The sequence below is a fragment of the Urocampus carinirostris genome, chromosome 4, assembly GCF_059441175.1.
Source record: "Urocampus carinirostris isolate Australia breed hairy pipefish chromosome 4, RoL_Ucar_1.0, whole genome shotgun sequence".
Classification (NCBI taxonomy): Eukaryota; Metazoa; Chordata; class Actinopteri; order Syngnathiformes; family Syngnathidae; genus Urocampus; species Urocampus carinirostris.
Genome location: NC_142352.1, coordinates 15,173,251 through 15,189,562, shown reverse-complemented (window position 1 = coordinate 15,189,562; position 16,312 = coordinate 15,173,251). Strand labels below are relative to the sequence as shown.

Genomic DNA, 16,312 nt, shown 5'->3' with positions numbered 1-16,312 from the left:
GCAATAAAGAACATTAATAAATAAAGGAACTAGAGGGGAGATTAACTCATGTGCGGTCCCTTTTCAAGGTTTATTCATTTACCTCATGTTGAGGTTTTGAGTTTTTCCTTGCCCTCGTGTAGGTTTTAGATCAGGGGACGGTGTCATAATAGTCTGTAGTTTGCAATAATCTGTGGTCTGTGCAGCCCTTTGAGGCTCCTTGTGATAAAGGGCTATACAAATAAACATGACTTGACTTGACATCTTATGACATCGACCAACAGCAGACAGGTATCTAAACGACATACCTCGCAGTTGTGCGCACAAACAATGCAATGTTTTATGATTTTGGGCAGGCAAAATAATTTGTTGTTGATGTCGCATTGAGGGGAAAATGCGCGGGGCCGAAAACACATCTTATATCACATCCTAACGTGAAATCCATGTTCAGCTGAGATGCTGCAAATACGTCATGTACAATCAAGAAAAAGTGTTAGTGTAAAAATATTCTACTCTTTCAGTTTTCATCATTGTTTTATATAACCACAAATCTTCTCCTGGGTTGATAAAGACAAACACTCCATCTGAAAAGGAATTAATCATTATCTTTTTTTCTAATATCAATGATTACACAGGACCATAGCTGTTTTGAGTGAACCAACTTCCATTTTCTCTGAATTTGAGTTGTTGCAAAAAAGAAAATGAACAATCGATGCTTAGTTACATTTTGACTTGTTCCGTTAAAAACATTGAGCAAGTCTGCAAGCATTTTAAACCTTGGAATCATTTTTCATTGGAAGAAATGGAACAAACAGATTACAGCATTCTCTATATTGTAACCATTTAAAGCAGGGGTCACCAACCTTCCCCCTAGGAACCCCGGGGAAACCTGCGGACCGGTTCTGAAAATACCTCACCAGTGATGAGTGATTCGGATTTTCTAGAGGAATTACATTTTTAACTGACATTAAAAACAATTTAATAAATGATCAATGTCTTTATACAGGAAACCATTCTCACAAATCATTATTTAAATCACCCTATAATTTAGATATGTTACTCACATTTTAGTGGGTGATTGGGCCCGTTTTAAAACGTAATTATTACAACCGTGTAGTAACAAAATAATAACATAGTAAAAACATTGTAACAAAATAAGTGGTTATTTTAGAAATGCATATACTGTTAGCCCTTCACGCTAATCTATAACAATCAAGTAGCTCTCAGCTTCAAAAAGGTTGATGACCCTGGATTTTTATTTGCAATAAACTTATTTAAAATGGAAACAAAACTGTAACGCCCAGGAATCATTAGATGGGATAAAGAAAAAAGAAACACTGTGCTATATGTCATAACTTTGATTTTAGTAACCAACAATGTATGGTGCCATTATGTTTTTATTACCCATAATCTTTTAACTTTACATTTTAAGGATTTTCTTACATCGTTATGCGTTAAGGGCCACAATTAATGACTAAATATTGATAATTCTACTCTTGTGGAATTTACGCAATGGTTTGAGATCAGGTAATTGTGTAATTTTGTAACTGTAATCCTGTGCAGTCCTTTGAGATATTTTTGTGATTAAGGGCTATATAAATAAATTTGACTTGACTTGACATGAAAAAACAATGCACTTTTTACCTGGTATGATTTATTATTTGGAGTGAGTAAAAAGTCGGATTAACTTTCTGTCATTCTTTTAAACAAAATATTTTGGTGTCAACGCCAATGATTAATGAATCCATTTTATGACAAAAACAGTAAAAAAAAATTTAAGACACCTACTCCCATGATACGTGAACATTTTTTGAGGGAATTATTGGCCTGGTACGATATATTATCAGGATGGAGTTCAGCCCCAGAAAATACGGTACAACTGCTACACTTTATGGCATTCGTTCATACAATATATTTTGATGTAAAGTTTGACTCTCATAATAAAGAAAATCAACAATTATACGTTTTCCAGTAAAGGGAACATGTGCATTATTTAGTACCCCCCAGTGGCACAAAAAACTGAATTCATAAAAAAATAAAATAAAAAAATTGATTTAAATGACGAGAAAAATGTTCATTAAAAAAAAAAATAGGTCGAGAAATTTGCATTTGTTTTACATAAGATAAGCTTCACCTAGACTGAGGGAGCTGACAGTATTGTCCGCCATTCTGCAAAAAAAGAAGCAAAATGGCATGGTTTAGTCACATTGAGTCAATGTAGTCTGTATTTTTCTCGAAGCTTTTCTGCACTTATTTTCGATTTCACAACAAAATACGCACCGTCCCTTTAAAAAGGCATTAGTAGTTACAGTGTCAAACTAAAAAGGGCAAAGAAAAAGTGAAGCTTTCCTAGTCATATTTGGCGCCCACACCGTCAAAAAAAAAAAAGCAAAAAAAGACATCCAATTTTTTTGTTTTACTGCACATAATCAAAGCATCAGTCTCCTCACACGCCTTTACTTTCTTCTTTTTCTTCTTCTTCACTGTCTGACTCCGTCACGAGCGACCAGACCACAGCAACGGCTGCTTCTCTTAAAAAGCACGTTTAGCTTTGTGGTCGTGTTTCTAATCAAAGATCCCACGGCAGCGTGACGAGCGAAATTCACGTGTGGTTCCTGCTGTTGGTTAATTGTCTTTTTGTTGGGGAGTCTTTGACTTTCTGAGCTGCACAATGTGCATGGACGGTAGTGCCGCCCGGCAGACAAACCACGTCTGTGTCGCTGAAGGTGTTGTGGCATAAGTGGCATCCCTTTGTTGTGGACACCACGATAGGCTTTTTTGTCTCTTGCAACTGGAAGAGAAAAACAAAGACGTTTTGAGGTGTTTTATTCAATAATGATATAAACTAAAAACCTAATAACAGTAAACCCCCAGGGTACTGAGTCACCTTACAAAGTTTTCATTTTTATAGTGTGGGGGATTTTTTTTATATATTTGCTAAATTTTCCCCACTTAACACCAACAACAAACTCTATTGCGTGTCCAAAAACATACAAAATTCAAACTTTGAGGTGTTTATGCATACGGCATGTTACTCTAATGTGCCCGCTTGCTATTGATCGACGTCATATAAGGTGCTGGTCTGCTATTGGTTTGCGTTACCAAATCGTGAAAATGCCAATATGCTATCGGCTGAAATCTGTCCCACAATGTTCCCTTTGTCTCTTTGTTCATTTTAGAATCTTGCATAACAAACTTGATTTTTTTTATCTATGGGATTTTCACTGATGCTAAAGCAAAAAGCAAGAAAATGATAACAATGGAAACTAAGCTTGGGATATTAAAGAAATACAAAAAGGTACATGCATCGTTACCCTCGACAATTGGAACTATTATTAAAAATAAGGAGATGATTCAAGCAAGGAACCCCAATAAAGGCTAGCTAGACAAGCCAAACGAAAGTTTTAGAATTTTAATATTAATCCTTGGTCTCCACCTCTTCTGCATCCACTTACTTACTCCGATGAACCAGCTCATGTTACGTCACACTGAAGGTATAAAAAAAAAATCATTTTTTCTTTACATGAATATGTATTAATGTTATCTATTCATATACACATATATTACACGTAAGTAGTACTTGCTATATACTATTTACTTATTTTAATGTCAATATCTGGGGTACCAGGTGTTCAGAGCTAATTACAATAGGTTTCTATCACCTGCTATACAGCTATTTCCCTTTGCGATCGCCACATGAGCATGGATTAATGTTGTATCCTGGGGTTTACTACCTAAAAAGATCGATCAGTTTTTGTCAGCTTTTTGCCAGCCTTCATCCCATTATCATTGGGCCCACTTTTATTCATTTCTTCCTTTGACTAGTTTCATGATTTATGACACATCTCAAAAGTCATTTTTAACATTAGCCACACGAGGCTAAAAATATGAACAGTTGGGCCCTAAATGGGCCCCCAGGCTATGTTTGGACACACCAGTCTTAATTGTTAGTTTTTCTATGCCCTCATGTAGGTTTAAGATCAGGGAATGTGACAATGGTGATCTGTCCAGCCCTAAGAGACTATTTGTGATTAATGGCTATAAAAACAATAATGACTGGGATTACCACTTGTGAAGCCCCTTCTAAAGGTTTCCTTTTTCCCTCATGTTGAGGTATTAGAGATTTTCCTTGCCCGCATATTGGTTTAAGATCAGAGAATGGTGTAATTGTGGACTGTGCAGTCCTTTGAGACATTTTGTGATTTAAGGGCTATAAGAATAAATGTGACTTGACTTGACCGGACTTGAGAATTTAGACCAACTCACCTTGTCATGCAGTAGTTGTAAATGCTCCGAGTGGGCGAGCCCGAGAGCAATCTGGGATGTCCGTGAAGCATGCATATTTGCCCTTATAGCTCGACCTAGAAAGGGGCGAAGCAACTGCAGTGACCACCCGTCCGGCAATGTCCTCAGCACATGGACGGCATCAAATAACTCTCCGTAACGATTCAGGAGGTCCACTGCTGCCATATCTAGTTCCCCACTGTCATTGCTCACCCCCGATTGGGAATTTCTGGCAGAACTTTTGTCAAGATAAATTCCCAGGAGGATCTGGAACACATTCTGCCTGTAAGCGGAATCCTGAGAAGACGAGGTCCAAATACAAAAGGCCTCCGCCGATCTGAAGTCTCTGAGTTTGTGTACTAAAATGTGGAGCGCTTTAGCGTGGTCCTCCAACTTTCCATACAGAATCGCACATTCAGGCAGGAGTTGGTCACTATTTTCAATCTTACCTATACAACACACAAGCAGAAAAGATTATTTGTTAACAGTGTGGCGAGCTCCATAAAATATACCGCATTTTTCAATCATTTTACTATGATTGTCTCACCTAAAATATACTGAAATCGGTATAGATTGGACTCCCTGAGTAGAGCCTGGAGTTTCTCTCTGGATTTGCTGAGCTGTTCTTCCTTTGTTGAGGAGTCTGACAGTAAAGATAAGACCCTCTCCAGGTATAATTCCGCCAGATGTGTGTGGAATTGCTCTTCCTACAGACAAGATAAGAACAACTGCAATTTATCAATATTAGGAATTGATTGGTAAAGCATTTGTTTGGTTTTCTGGATTAGGTATGCAGAAAACTACCTCCAAAACTGACTATGTAGTAGTTTTAAAACTTTTTTAGCACGGTTATTACTGCCTGCATTTACATGAATATTTTTAGGAGTCTAATCAGTGCCAGAAGGATCCCAACCCATTCATAAAGATTGTACTACAAACTAATAACATAAATGAAATAGATTTCCTGGTTAATATTTGTGAGCCAAAAAACATAAGAATGGACCACCCAGAGGGCTCTTTTGGGGGCCAATACAAAAGAGTTACAATTATATTCAATAAACATTAGTCAGCATTACATTAAGTATCAAGCTCAATCCCATTACTTCTCCTTCACTTCAACTTTACCCCTTACTCTAGCAAACCATGTTCTCATTGAGGATTAGAAAGTCTGAATCCTCCGTCAAGCAAAGAGTAAGACGCAAGAGTAAGGGACACAAGCCCTGTTTCACAAAGTGAGCTCGGGAGCACCCTAGATTCTCGCTAACCACGCCCCTTCAGCAATACGGAACAGCTGGAAGAAATCATGAGAGGGAATGAACCAATTATATGTTTGTATGTTATGTTTTGTAATGGAAAAAAATCCTATGGCACTGCGGGACAAAGAAAAGCACAGAGACGTTGAAAAGGTCTTTGCAGTGAACACTAGCAAAAGTGAGACGCAGTACTCATCTCGCAAAATACGTATATTCACTTTTGTAAGTTTAACACTGCAGTATTTTGTTGTAACCTTTACAATCGTGATGTTTTGAGGTGAAATTTAAAAGCGAATAGACAATTGTCCGACATGCTACTTTACAACAAAACATAGATCGACGTGAGCAGGAAGTACATTCCTAATTCTTAGAGAGGAATCTTACCTTAGCCCTCGCCAAATAAGTGGAAGGGTTAAGTGAAAGAGGAAGTAATAGTATTAAGTCTAAATGAGCAGTACCTTTATTTGTTTTTCAAGCACTAGGTGCTCCAAGTAGAGAAGAAGAGCCTCCCTGTGTTTTTCCAGGTATGTAACAACATCACCAGGATTTAGGTCTGACTGCACTTTACTGACAGACCTTTTGGTGAAGATGTGGACACCAGTCTATGAAGAAAAATAAATCACCTGGTTAGCAGTGTCCTTAAATAGCATGATAGGCAAGACCATTTTTATGGATTTGTTTGAAATGGAAAAAAAACTACAGCAAACTCAAAGATGTTGACCTACAACGGGGTTCTTTTGTAAGGCCCAGTTTGCGTACTTCCACACAAGGTCCAGCTCAGAAGCAGAGCTGAGAAAATCGACTATATATTCAAATAGATCAGGTCTTGTTGAGTCCTCCAGTTCAGTGTCAGCGACCTGAATCCAGATCTGAGGAAACAAAAGTGCTTGAATATTTTTTTTTTAAAACAATACTGTCGTGCCACACACATTGTTCAGCTCACCTGAAGTGCTGCAGAATCCTGACCATTAGAATGATAAAGCAGCCCAAGTGCAAAATATCTGAGACAGAGGAGGACAGAAAATGGTGAGGATGAGACAAGCTGTTACCAGTATTGGTTCATACAAAAAATATATATGTTTGAAGGTTGACATAATGGGGAGGAGCTAACATGACAAAAAACACTAACTAAAGAATTTCTCCTTATGAAGAAGCATCATTTATTTTTTACTTTAATGTTGTGTCTAGGGATGCACGATAACAATTTTTTCCTAGTGATAACGTTTTCGTGTAGGGTGAGCATAGTAGAGGAGGCCTTGATAGTAAAGGGTGAAGTGTTGGCATTAACGGTTGAAGTAGTGGTGAGCTAACTGTATATAATGCTCTATTATCAGGTGTCTTAACCGAAACTGCGCCATTCAGTGCGGTATACCTTATGGTTGTGAAGATACAGCAACAGTGTTGTAATTGTGAGCAAAATCACCATTGCCTTACAGCACATTATGGAGAGGGAGAGACGAGACTCGAAAAGTTGTACTACAATTTATAATTAAAAAGAAAATCAAAATATATTAAAATGCAAAACATAAATGATTCAAATCTTTCAAAAAAGAACAATCTCTGATTGGATGTTACAAATTATTGTGCAGTTTTAATTGTGTCCAAGGCTTCCCTTTAAGTGAAAAAGTTTTATGAGCAAGCTAGGTGCCCTGATTTTTAAACATTAAACTGAAGGTCTAAAGTGCAGTCAATCTTCAGTTTTATGGGGGAATATTGTCTACTTTTCAAAATAAGTAGAAAAACAAATGCTAAACAACTTACTTGTGATATTTCTCCAGCCAAGGAACACAGTCTGCCAGCAGACAGGCGTTGTCCGATGCAAGCAGGTCCAAAAGACTCTCATGACTCTGTTCAGCGTACAACTTTAATAGTGCGGTGTCCACATCCTCTTTGCAGCCGTTAACTACATCTGTGCTTCGGACCTGCAAATTAAGGCCCATAGAAACGTCTATTGAAGTGCAAGGCATTCAGATGACAAATAATTAAGAGTATTCCCTCATTTTCTGTGGTTAATCAGTTCTATAACCACCTGTATTAAGTGAATTTCTGTAACACAAGACCTACATTTAACATAACACAGTGACACAATTAATCTGTTTACTTGTGCGCGTTACTGCAGTTTCCCACATCTGGGATATGTTGATGCTACAAAGCATGGTGTGACTTGTAGTACAGAGACAAATGATAAACAAACTCCTTCTTATTCACTTAAAAAAAACCTGTGGATTGGTTGACTTGCGTGACATTGCAATTATTATTTTTATCGTGACACTAAAAAATACCATAGTTGTATCCATCCATATATAGTTAACGCCAGAGTTGTATCCAGAAATACATAGTGTAAGTCCATGCGCCTGGCAAACCTTATACAAGCAAAACGTGTAAACGGAGATGTAGCAATTGAGCTCAATTTTGAAGAAAAAGCTAGCGTGGCACCTCATTTAATTTTGTGAGTGACATGAAAGTTTTTTAATGTCAAAAGTTATTTAATGTCGAAAGTTAAATGCGGAAACAAGGTCTGCTTTTGTGATAATGTCACTCGTACTAGCCCCTATAAAACGATTGCCTGCGAGCGGCACCCATTAAGGGTTATTTGTTTGTCACTAGTAATGTAAACAATTCATTAGGATAGCCCCAATCAGCGCCCAGGAAACCAGATGCAATTCTCTGCGTTGTTTAAGTAAACATTGTAATGCGACAAAGTCCCCTTTGTTACCTCTGTCAAATAACTGATGAGGAACTTCTTGCATTTTAAGACTTTTTCCTGATCTCCTTTTGCCAGATGGTTGAGATCTGCAAACTCATGGAGTGGAGGATGGCAGCGTGTGAAAGAAGAAGATGCTGGCAATAGCAGTGGGTAGAGAGAAATCAGCTCACGGACATCAAGCTGACCTTTCCTGCAAGGGAAAGAATGCAATATAGTGGAAGACAACAGACAGCTTCTGACAACTTAAAGGTGGGGCTGCGTCATTTGAGGTGTTGAAAGTTAAATATCTTCTCTCTTAAGTACGTATTGACAATGCCCAACTGAGTTCAAAGACCCCTTGTGCTTCATTTTCCACTGTGCCTATCTACTTTTATCTTACTTTGATTGTTGGGTTCAGGGCGAAACACATTAGGTTTGAGTAATTGTCAGTGGAGCACAAAAATGGTAAGAGTATGATATGTCCGATTCCAGTAGCGTCCCAAAACAGCCCAAACCCCCAAAAAGATGAAATGCATGAAAACCATGTGTTATTCTCTGACGTAATCTTCGGACATAATATCATGACTGCACCCTTAAGTTTTCAAATCCTGCACCCCACCTTTAAGGTGTCAGTAAAACGGAGAAAAAAAATTACCTGAAATGTTCTTTTGCTTCTACAAACTGAAGTTGGCCAAATTGAATGAAGCCTGCCTGCTGCAGAATTCTTTTGTACAAAACCTGAATCAGATACAAAAAAATGCGGCAAATCAGTTGAATAAATGTTACAGATGATAGTAAAAAGTACAATTTACAATATTGTAAACCTCTGGGATATGGCATCCCTGCTTTGCAACGTGTGGCATAAGATGCTTCCCTCCCCGCTTTGCTAGTGGCTAAATTACCTTCCATAATCCCCTTTGTTTCATTCATCTCAGAATTGTGTCTGCTTCGTAAATACTTTGTAAATCATCTAAACAATATTGTATTTCTTTTATCTATTTTTTTACTATGTGTCTCAATATTTGCAGTGATGCTAAAGGGAGAAGCAAAAACCTGATAATCATGGGAACAAAGCTTAAGATAATTAAGAAATACAAAGAAGGATCACGCATCTTTAACCCCCTTTGTTTCATTCATCTCAGAATTGTGTGTGCTTCGTAAATACTTTGTGAGTCAGCTAAACAATATTGTATTTCTTTTATTTATTTTTTTACTATGTGTCTTAATATTTGCAGTGATGCTAAAGGGAGAAGCAAAAACCTGATAATCATGGGAACAAAGCTTAAGATAATTAAGAAATACAAAGAAGGATCACGCATCTTTAACCCCCTTTGTTTCATTCATCTCAGAATTGTGTGTGCTTCGTAAATACTTTGTGAGTCAGCTGAACAATATTGTATTTCTTTTATTTATTTTTTTACTATGTGTCTCAACATTTTCAGTGGTGCTAAAGGGAGAAGCAAAAACCTGATAATAATGGGAACAAAGCTTAAGATAATTAAGAAATACAAAGGCTCACGCATCTTTACCCTCACCAAATTGCATGGTCGTACCCAATCAACTTTTGGGACATTTTTTAAGAATAAGGAGGCAAATGAAGCAAATAATCTTCTAATCCTTGCGAATGGACGTTTTGAAATCGGTTTTCATTTTAATCTGACCTCTCCTCCCCCTCTGCCTCCATCAACTAACTCCATTCTATCAGCACAGGTCACTTCACACGAAAGGTAGTTTTTCATTTATATTTATACTTATTAAAAATGTTACTTGCTCATATACATGAATATTACTTATAAATAGTGATGACTACTGTATATAGTATTTTGTTATTTGAATCTTTTTATCTGGGGTAAATGTGGTTTGGGAAGCACTAGCTAATATTTTCCACGGCTTAATATCTCCACTATATTTCTGTTTGATTTTGCGATCGATACATCAGAACGAACTATTATCGCACCCCGGGGGGTTTGCTGTAGAGTGTGGGCAATGTGAAATTAGTTCAATAAATGTTGCATATGCTTCTAAAATTTTATAATTTACAAAACTGATAATAGAAAAAAATATTACCAAAAACTTTTCTCTAGGAATATTTTGTTGGGCTCCCTCTGTAAGGACAAGTGCTTCCTCCACTCTGTGACTGGCTAATAAGTCCTGGATCTGTCTCTCCAGTGGAAAGGGCACCATTACATATACAGCTTTAGTGGAGGCCACAATCACTTTTCCTAAAAAGAAAAAAAAAACGAGAGTCAAAACCTTCCCTGCTTTATATAAAACCTCCATCATCCAATGTCTTTATATTCCTATAAGTACCTTCAAAGTCTTGCAGAATGCATCCATCCCTGAATGAAAGCGTCTGTTTTAGCTGCTGATCCAACATGCTGTGGATGGTAATAAGGCTCTCATCTAAGGCCACCACGTATGGGAAGCAGACGGCCGCACCGATCACGCTCTCCGACCAGTTGACAGGGGCCCGTTGTGAAGCCCCTTCTGCGTTGGCGAACATTCCTATCCGGTGGAGAGTTAGGTGGAGATGCTTCAATATGTAATAGATCCTACTTGAGATGAAAGACGTTCAAAAGTAATAGCCAAACTATAACACTTGGTTGCTCATTATGTTGCTTCAAGTAGTATTTACTGGTTGACAATGGAAATTGTATTAAGTGTATATGTTGGGACACACTGTCATCTAGCCGGCAAATGCAGCATGAACATCAGCGTTGCTCATAAAGCTCCGTAACAGTGAATGATCAGTATTATTTTAATAAATATATAAAGAATTTTAAACGATTAAAAATGTAATGAGTATTTTATGATTTACAGTACGAATAAATGTCACAGATGTAATATCCGACTTATGCTCAGAATCAGATCCGACCAATCAGTCATAAATCCTTTACAATGACAGTATGTAGTTACTGAAGTGAGTGTAGTGTTAGCTTGCTGTGCCGGGTAGCTGCTAAAATTGTTTTATGCTTTGCCGGGTTGCTACTTGCTGTGGTGCTAGACAATAATTCTATAAAACGAGTATCTGCTGTAAAAGATGAGCATATGTGGTTGTAAGTGGAGTAGGTCCTAATTCGGGTGTTACCTGTATCTATATATTTGTGTTTACATATCAAAGGATTACAAAGGAGGAGCTAAGAAATATAATAAAACATTCGCCTTATAAAACCCAATTGGAACTTAGTTTGCTGTATTTCCTGTAAAGGAAATTAATAGAAAAATAAATTAATTTCAAATAAATAAAAACATTGTTTAATACATAATTAGACTATCATTCTATTCTCTTAATTGCTTAAGTCAAGTCAAGCCACATTTATTTGTGTAACCCCTAATCACAAAAATGTTTCAAAGGACCGCACAGGATTACAATTACACCACCACCTGATTTTAAACCAACATGCGGGCAAGTAAAAACTCAAAACCTCAGCGTGAGGAAAAAAGAAACCTTGAGAAGGGACCTCACAAGTGGTAATCCCCCTTCCAGGCTGACCAGGGTGGAATAGATTTAGCATTGAGTCACAGGAAACAAACATAGTAAACATCAATAAAAGAGAACACTCGGTAACATGTTGAAATATGTCCGGAAAGTGCATGAAAGCAACAAGGCCTCAAGCCTGTAAACTAGTCCAAAAAGTCTATAACAGCAATGATGCAGCTTCCCATCTCTGTGAGCTGGTCAATGCAGGCGTTGACATATACTTGAATAGATTTTTTTTTGTCATCAAGCCCATGAACTGGAATTTATATATTTAGATTTCTAAAACAAGAAATTATCATGTCACGTTGTTACTATGATATTAACAGGTTAATTATTAAAAATACAGTTTAATAGACTTAGTCAACCAAATAAATATCATTTGACTAGAAAATCAATGACCCAGCACTGGTAAGATTTCTCCAGAACAGATCCGTGGGCACCTTAACTGTCCTTAAATAAAATGTAATTTATCCTTCACATGTTATGTTATTCAATCAAAAGTGTGTATATTGCAAATTACTGTTAATGTTTTTATCACTTGTACCAAATCTTATATCCTGGTAGTTTAATGTGTTAAAAAATGGAATCCAAAATAGTCAATCATAGCAGAACCTACCAAGACCACCTGGTGCCGCCAAGAGAAACTCCTCCCGTGCAATCCTTTTAATAATCGGCCTCCGTTCTTCACTGTTGTAAGGAAAAAGATCTTGTGCAGCTTCCGTGTTGTAGTTCAGGATCATGTATTGCGTTGTCAACGCCAGGCACAAGAAATATCCATCCAGACTAACGGCACACGGTTGCTCCGGTGTGCTCACCTCTTTGACCAGCTGCACCCTGTCCTCATAAACCATGTAAATTTGCACTGTCCTCCGTCTCAAGGAAAGGATACCCATTTCCACACAAAACGGATCACCGTTCACCGGGTTCTCATTAATGCAAAATGTCATTACGCCTCTGATCCTGGCGCCGCCGCCGGAGGGCGACGGTACATTTTCCAAGGTCACCATGTCTACCAGGAAAACGATTCCGTCGCAAAGTACGATGAGACGCTCCAAAGCTGAGGCGGCCCGCAGCTCCGCCACCGGCTTCTTGAGACCCAAGTATTTCTGCAGCAGTTTTTGAGCCGAGTATGTCGGTCTCCCTTTGGCGGAAGTGACTTCGTCAAGCAGGAAGTGGTGGATGAAGCAATCGTTGGTCCCGACGTACAAGTGTTTCCCGCAACATTCAATACATTCGATGTTGATGCGAGCCTTCTCGCCCATGAGGAGGTCCCGCTCCACCGCCGGGATGAGTTCAAAGGCCTTCACACTCATCTTGTTCACGGCATTGGAAACTAGAAAAGACAAGAGTTTTGTGAATTGGAGTATTGTTTCAAAATGAAACTTACATGATTTGACTGTTCAGAGGATGTATACAGCTGCAAACAGAAGCTTACCAGGATATTTACAATACAGTATTACTTTCAGAGAAAATAATTAAGATAGTATGTGAGGGAAAATGACAAACTATCCAAATAGACCAAGAACAACTCAAATATCTTACTCCCTTACTTGCAATGGACCAAAATCGTCAAATAACTTGGGCAATGACTTGAAAACAGTGTCAACATTCAAGAGAAAATACCAAGCAAAATTGATTTAAGGTTACATTATTAATTATACTAAAAATGCCAAGTCATTTTGACCCTTCATATACAAGTGAATAAATGAAAAAGAAATTATTAAAAAACACATAAAAATACATCCATCCATCTATTGAAATTGTTTCATTCTAAATTGTGTATGATATGTGGTATCAAAAGGTGTGAGATATTATAATCCTACATTTATTATCGAACTTCACATCAAGTGTTCATTAATATTTTATTTGAATGGTGATGCGATATGATACCTTTTACAAATAAAACTTGTTATATATATATATATATATATATATATACCCATGCATTATCTGCACAGCTTATCCTCAGTAGGGTGGCGGGGGTGCTGGAGCCCATCCCAGCTATCTTCGGGCAGCAGGCAGGGGACACCCTGAACTGGTTGCCGGCCAGTAGCAGGGCACACAGAGACAGACAACTCACTCGTTCATTCACACCTAGGGACAATTTGGACCAGCAAATCAACCTGACATGATACCGTCGTCGTTGATGTCATGCTCTTTCCGGACATTTTCAACATCTTACCTAGTGTTTACTATTCTGTGTACAGTAATGCTAATTGTAATTCACCCTGTTCAATCCTGGAAGGGGGATTACCACATGTGAGGTCCTTTCTCAAGGTTTCTCTTTTCTCCTCACACTGAGGTTTTTGAGTTTTTCCTTGCCCGCATGCTGGTTTGCTGGTTTAAGATCAGGTAATTGTGTAATTTTGTAACTGTAATCCTGTGCAGTCCTTTGAGACATTTTTGTGATTAAGGGCTATATAAATAAATTTGACTTGACTTGACTTGACATGCATGTTTTTGGAATGTGGCAGGAAACTGGACTGCCCGGAGGAAACCCACGCAAGCACAGGGAGAACATGCAAACTCCACACAGGAAGGTTCAATTATATATATATATATATATATATATATATATATATATATATATATATATATATATATATATTTATTTATATATATATATTATATAAACTGATTACCTGATTTGATTATTGAGAAAAGTTTTTGGACTGTCAATGGGATGGGACCGGCTTTATCCCGTCAGCCCTTTTTTCCCTTCTGTGTTCTCGATTGTTTATCAAAGCTGTTGATTTTGAATTTATTGTGACCTTGTATTTGATCAATATAGGAAAAAATGTCTTTTAAGAATGAGACCTATGGGAATGGAGTTCTAGCATACAACATCACGACATGGTATACTGGGTGCAAGGCAGGCGACAGGAGAAACTTACAAAAAGTCATCAACACAGCCTAGAAAATTATAGGCTCCTTCTGTCTAGTATAGACGACATTGCTGACAACATTATAAGGGACTTCTCTCACCCCAGCAACCACCTTTTTGACTTGATGACCACTACAATTCCTTTAAAACAAAGACTAACTGGGTCAGAAAGTTTTTCTCCCATAGCCTAAACAATCTCACAAAGAATTTGAAAATTATATCTTGCACTGTAAAAAAACGCCCGAAAAATGTTGAGGTTTTCTTAGCGCAGGTTTTCTTGTTTTAAACATTTTTATTTGCTTAACTAGAAAAATAAGAAAATTAAGACTTAAATAAGCAATGACATTTTATCAGATGGCTGATAGTTAATGTGCTTATTTTAAGTATTTTTTCTTTCATCTAGAATTTTGGTTCTTAAAATGAGCACTTTAATCCACTGTGTGCTAGACAATATATTCTGGTTTAGTTTAAGGCCTATTCTTAGGATAAATTACATAAACTATTTGCAAATGAGAAAAAATATAAAACAATTGGCTAAATTTGCCACAAATGAGTAAATATTTTTTTTCATTGTACAAAACCAATAAGTTTATATAGAAGAAAAAAATTGGCTCAGAAATTTTTTTATTGAATAAGCTTTAAGTAGTCTACAATGAGATATCTATAGAGAGCTATCAACACAGTACAGAAAATTTGCCCGGTTATTGAAAATTGGTTTTAGTTCAACAATGAGAAAATATAATTTTATATGATTAAAAACCATCTTGAGCAACGATTAAACTGCTTTTTCCTGAAACATCCGCCTCATCTGGACGTTCTTCAGACATCTTTATAAAAACATATTTTCAAATGTCATTTTCCAACCAAATAAAGACTTCTTCTGGACTTCTTTTAGACGTCTTTTCAACCAGTTTGTGTCAGGTGGGTATAAAGAATAGACTAAAATGCCGAATATAAAACACGTGTTTACATTAACTGATTTATAAATTGACTAACACATTCTTCTCTATTAGACATCTCTCACACATATTTTTGAAGACGTCTTTTCATGTTATACTTTTCAATGAAATAAATAAGTTTTCTATGTGTCCTTTAACCGTCTTTTCAAACAGTTTGTACTATTATTGGACGAAAACGATAAACTAAAAATGGGTACGGATTATTGAATAAATTAACATATTAGTGATGAAATACTGACTCGTTTTTTCAATTCATTTCACATTAAGCTAACGTTAGCCCATGCTGTGTGTTCTATTTTGCCACTGCCAGCAATTGGTTGAGTTTATTCCTATCAAACACGTTTATAGAATAAGAAAAATGACATTTGCACATGAATATTAAGTTTGATACCAGAATTATTTCGTTTAATAAGACATTTCTGCAGCAACTCCCTTGCAAGATTCCCACTGCATAACTTACCGCTAAAACACCATCAGTGAGACAGGCTGGAAACAGGGAAGGGCATTGTCACAATTCTATAAATTGCCACGAAAAAGGAATATCAATGAGTCCATTTTGACCAGTGACACAAAAAGGCAGGAATATGACAAGAACCTTTGAGTTCGGGCTCGTCTTTCCAGTATTAAACACCGCCCATAGCACCCGACTGTCACTTGATCTGAGGACTTCCGGATTGCGTTCATGACCAATCAGGTATGTCAAAAGAGTCTCTCAAAAAATTGTTGAAAATAAAAAACATCATAATTATTCAATTTTAAACACCTAATTTGTTTTGTTTTGGCAGA

At 37.2% G+C, this 16,312-nt stretch overlaps 1 protein-coding gene across 2 annotated transcripts; it reads right to left on the bottom strand.

Annotated features, from left to right (window-relative positions):
* Positions 1-494: 494 nt before the first annotated feature.
* On the bottom strand, positions 495-16,190 carry tgfbrap1 (transforming growth factor, beta receptor associated protein 1). Of its 2 annotated transcripts, XM_088333753.1 has the most exons (14): positions 16,122-16,190; positions 15,987-16,042; positions 12,300-13,016; positions 10,513-10,707; positions 10,270-10,424; positions 8,858-8,940; positions 8,233-8,413; positions 7,278-7,438; positions 6,460-6,517; positions 6,242-6,385; positions 5,975-6,118; positions 4,811-4,970; positions 4,246-4,712; positions 495-2,770 (listed from the first exon to the last, which is right to left on the bottom strand). In XM_088333753.1, the coding sequence occupies exons 3-14, from the start codon at positions 12,994-12,996 to the stop codon at positions 2,582-2,584; spliced, it is 2,634 nt and encodes an 877-aa protein (XP_088189879.1). In that variant the 5' UTR covers positions 12,997-13,016; positions 15,987-16,042; positions 16,122-16,190; the 3' UTR covers positions 495-2,581. The 2 variants fall into 2 exon arrangements, with proteins under 2 accessions (XP_088189879.1, XP_088189878.1); XM_088333752.1 differs by having other exon boundaries at positions 15,987-16,176.
* Between the last annotated feature and the right edge of the window lie 122 nt (positions 16,191-16,312).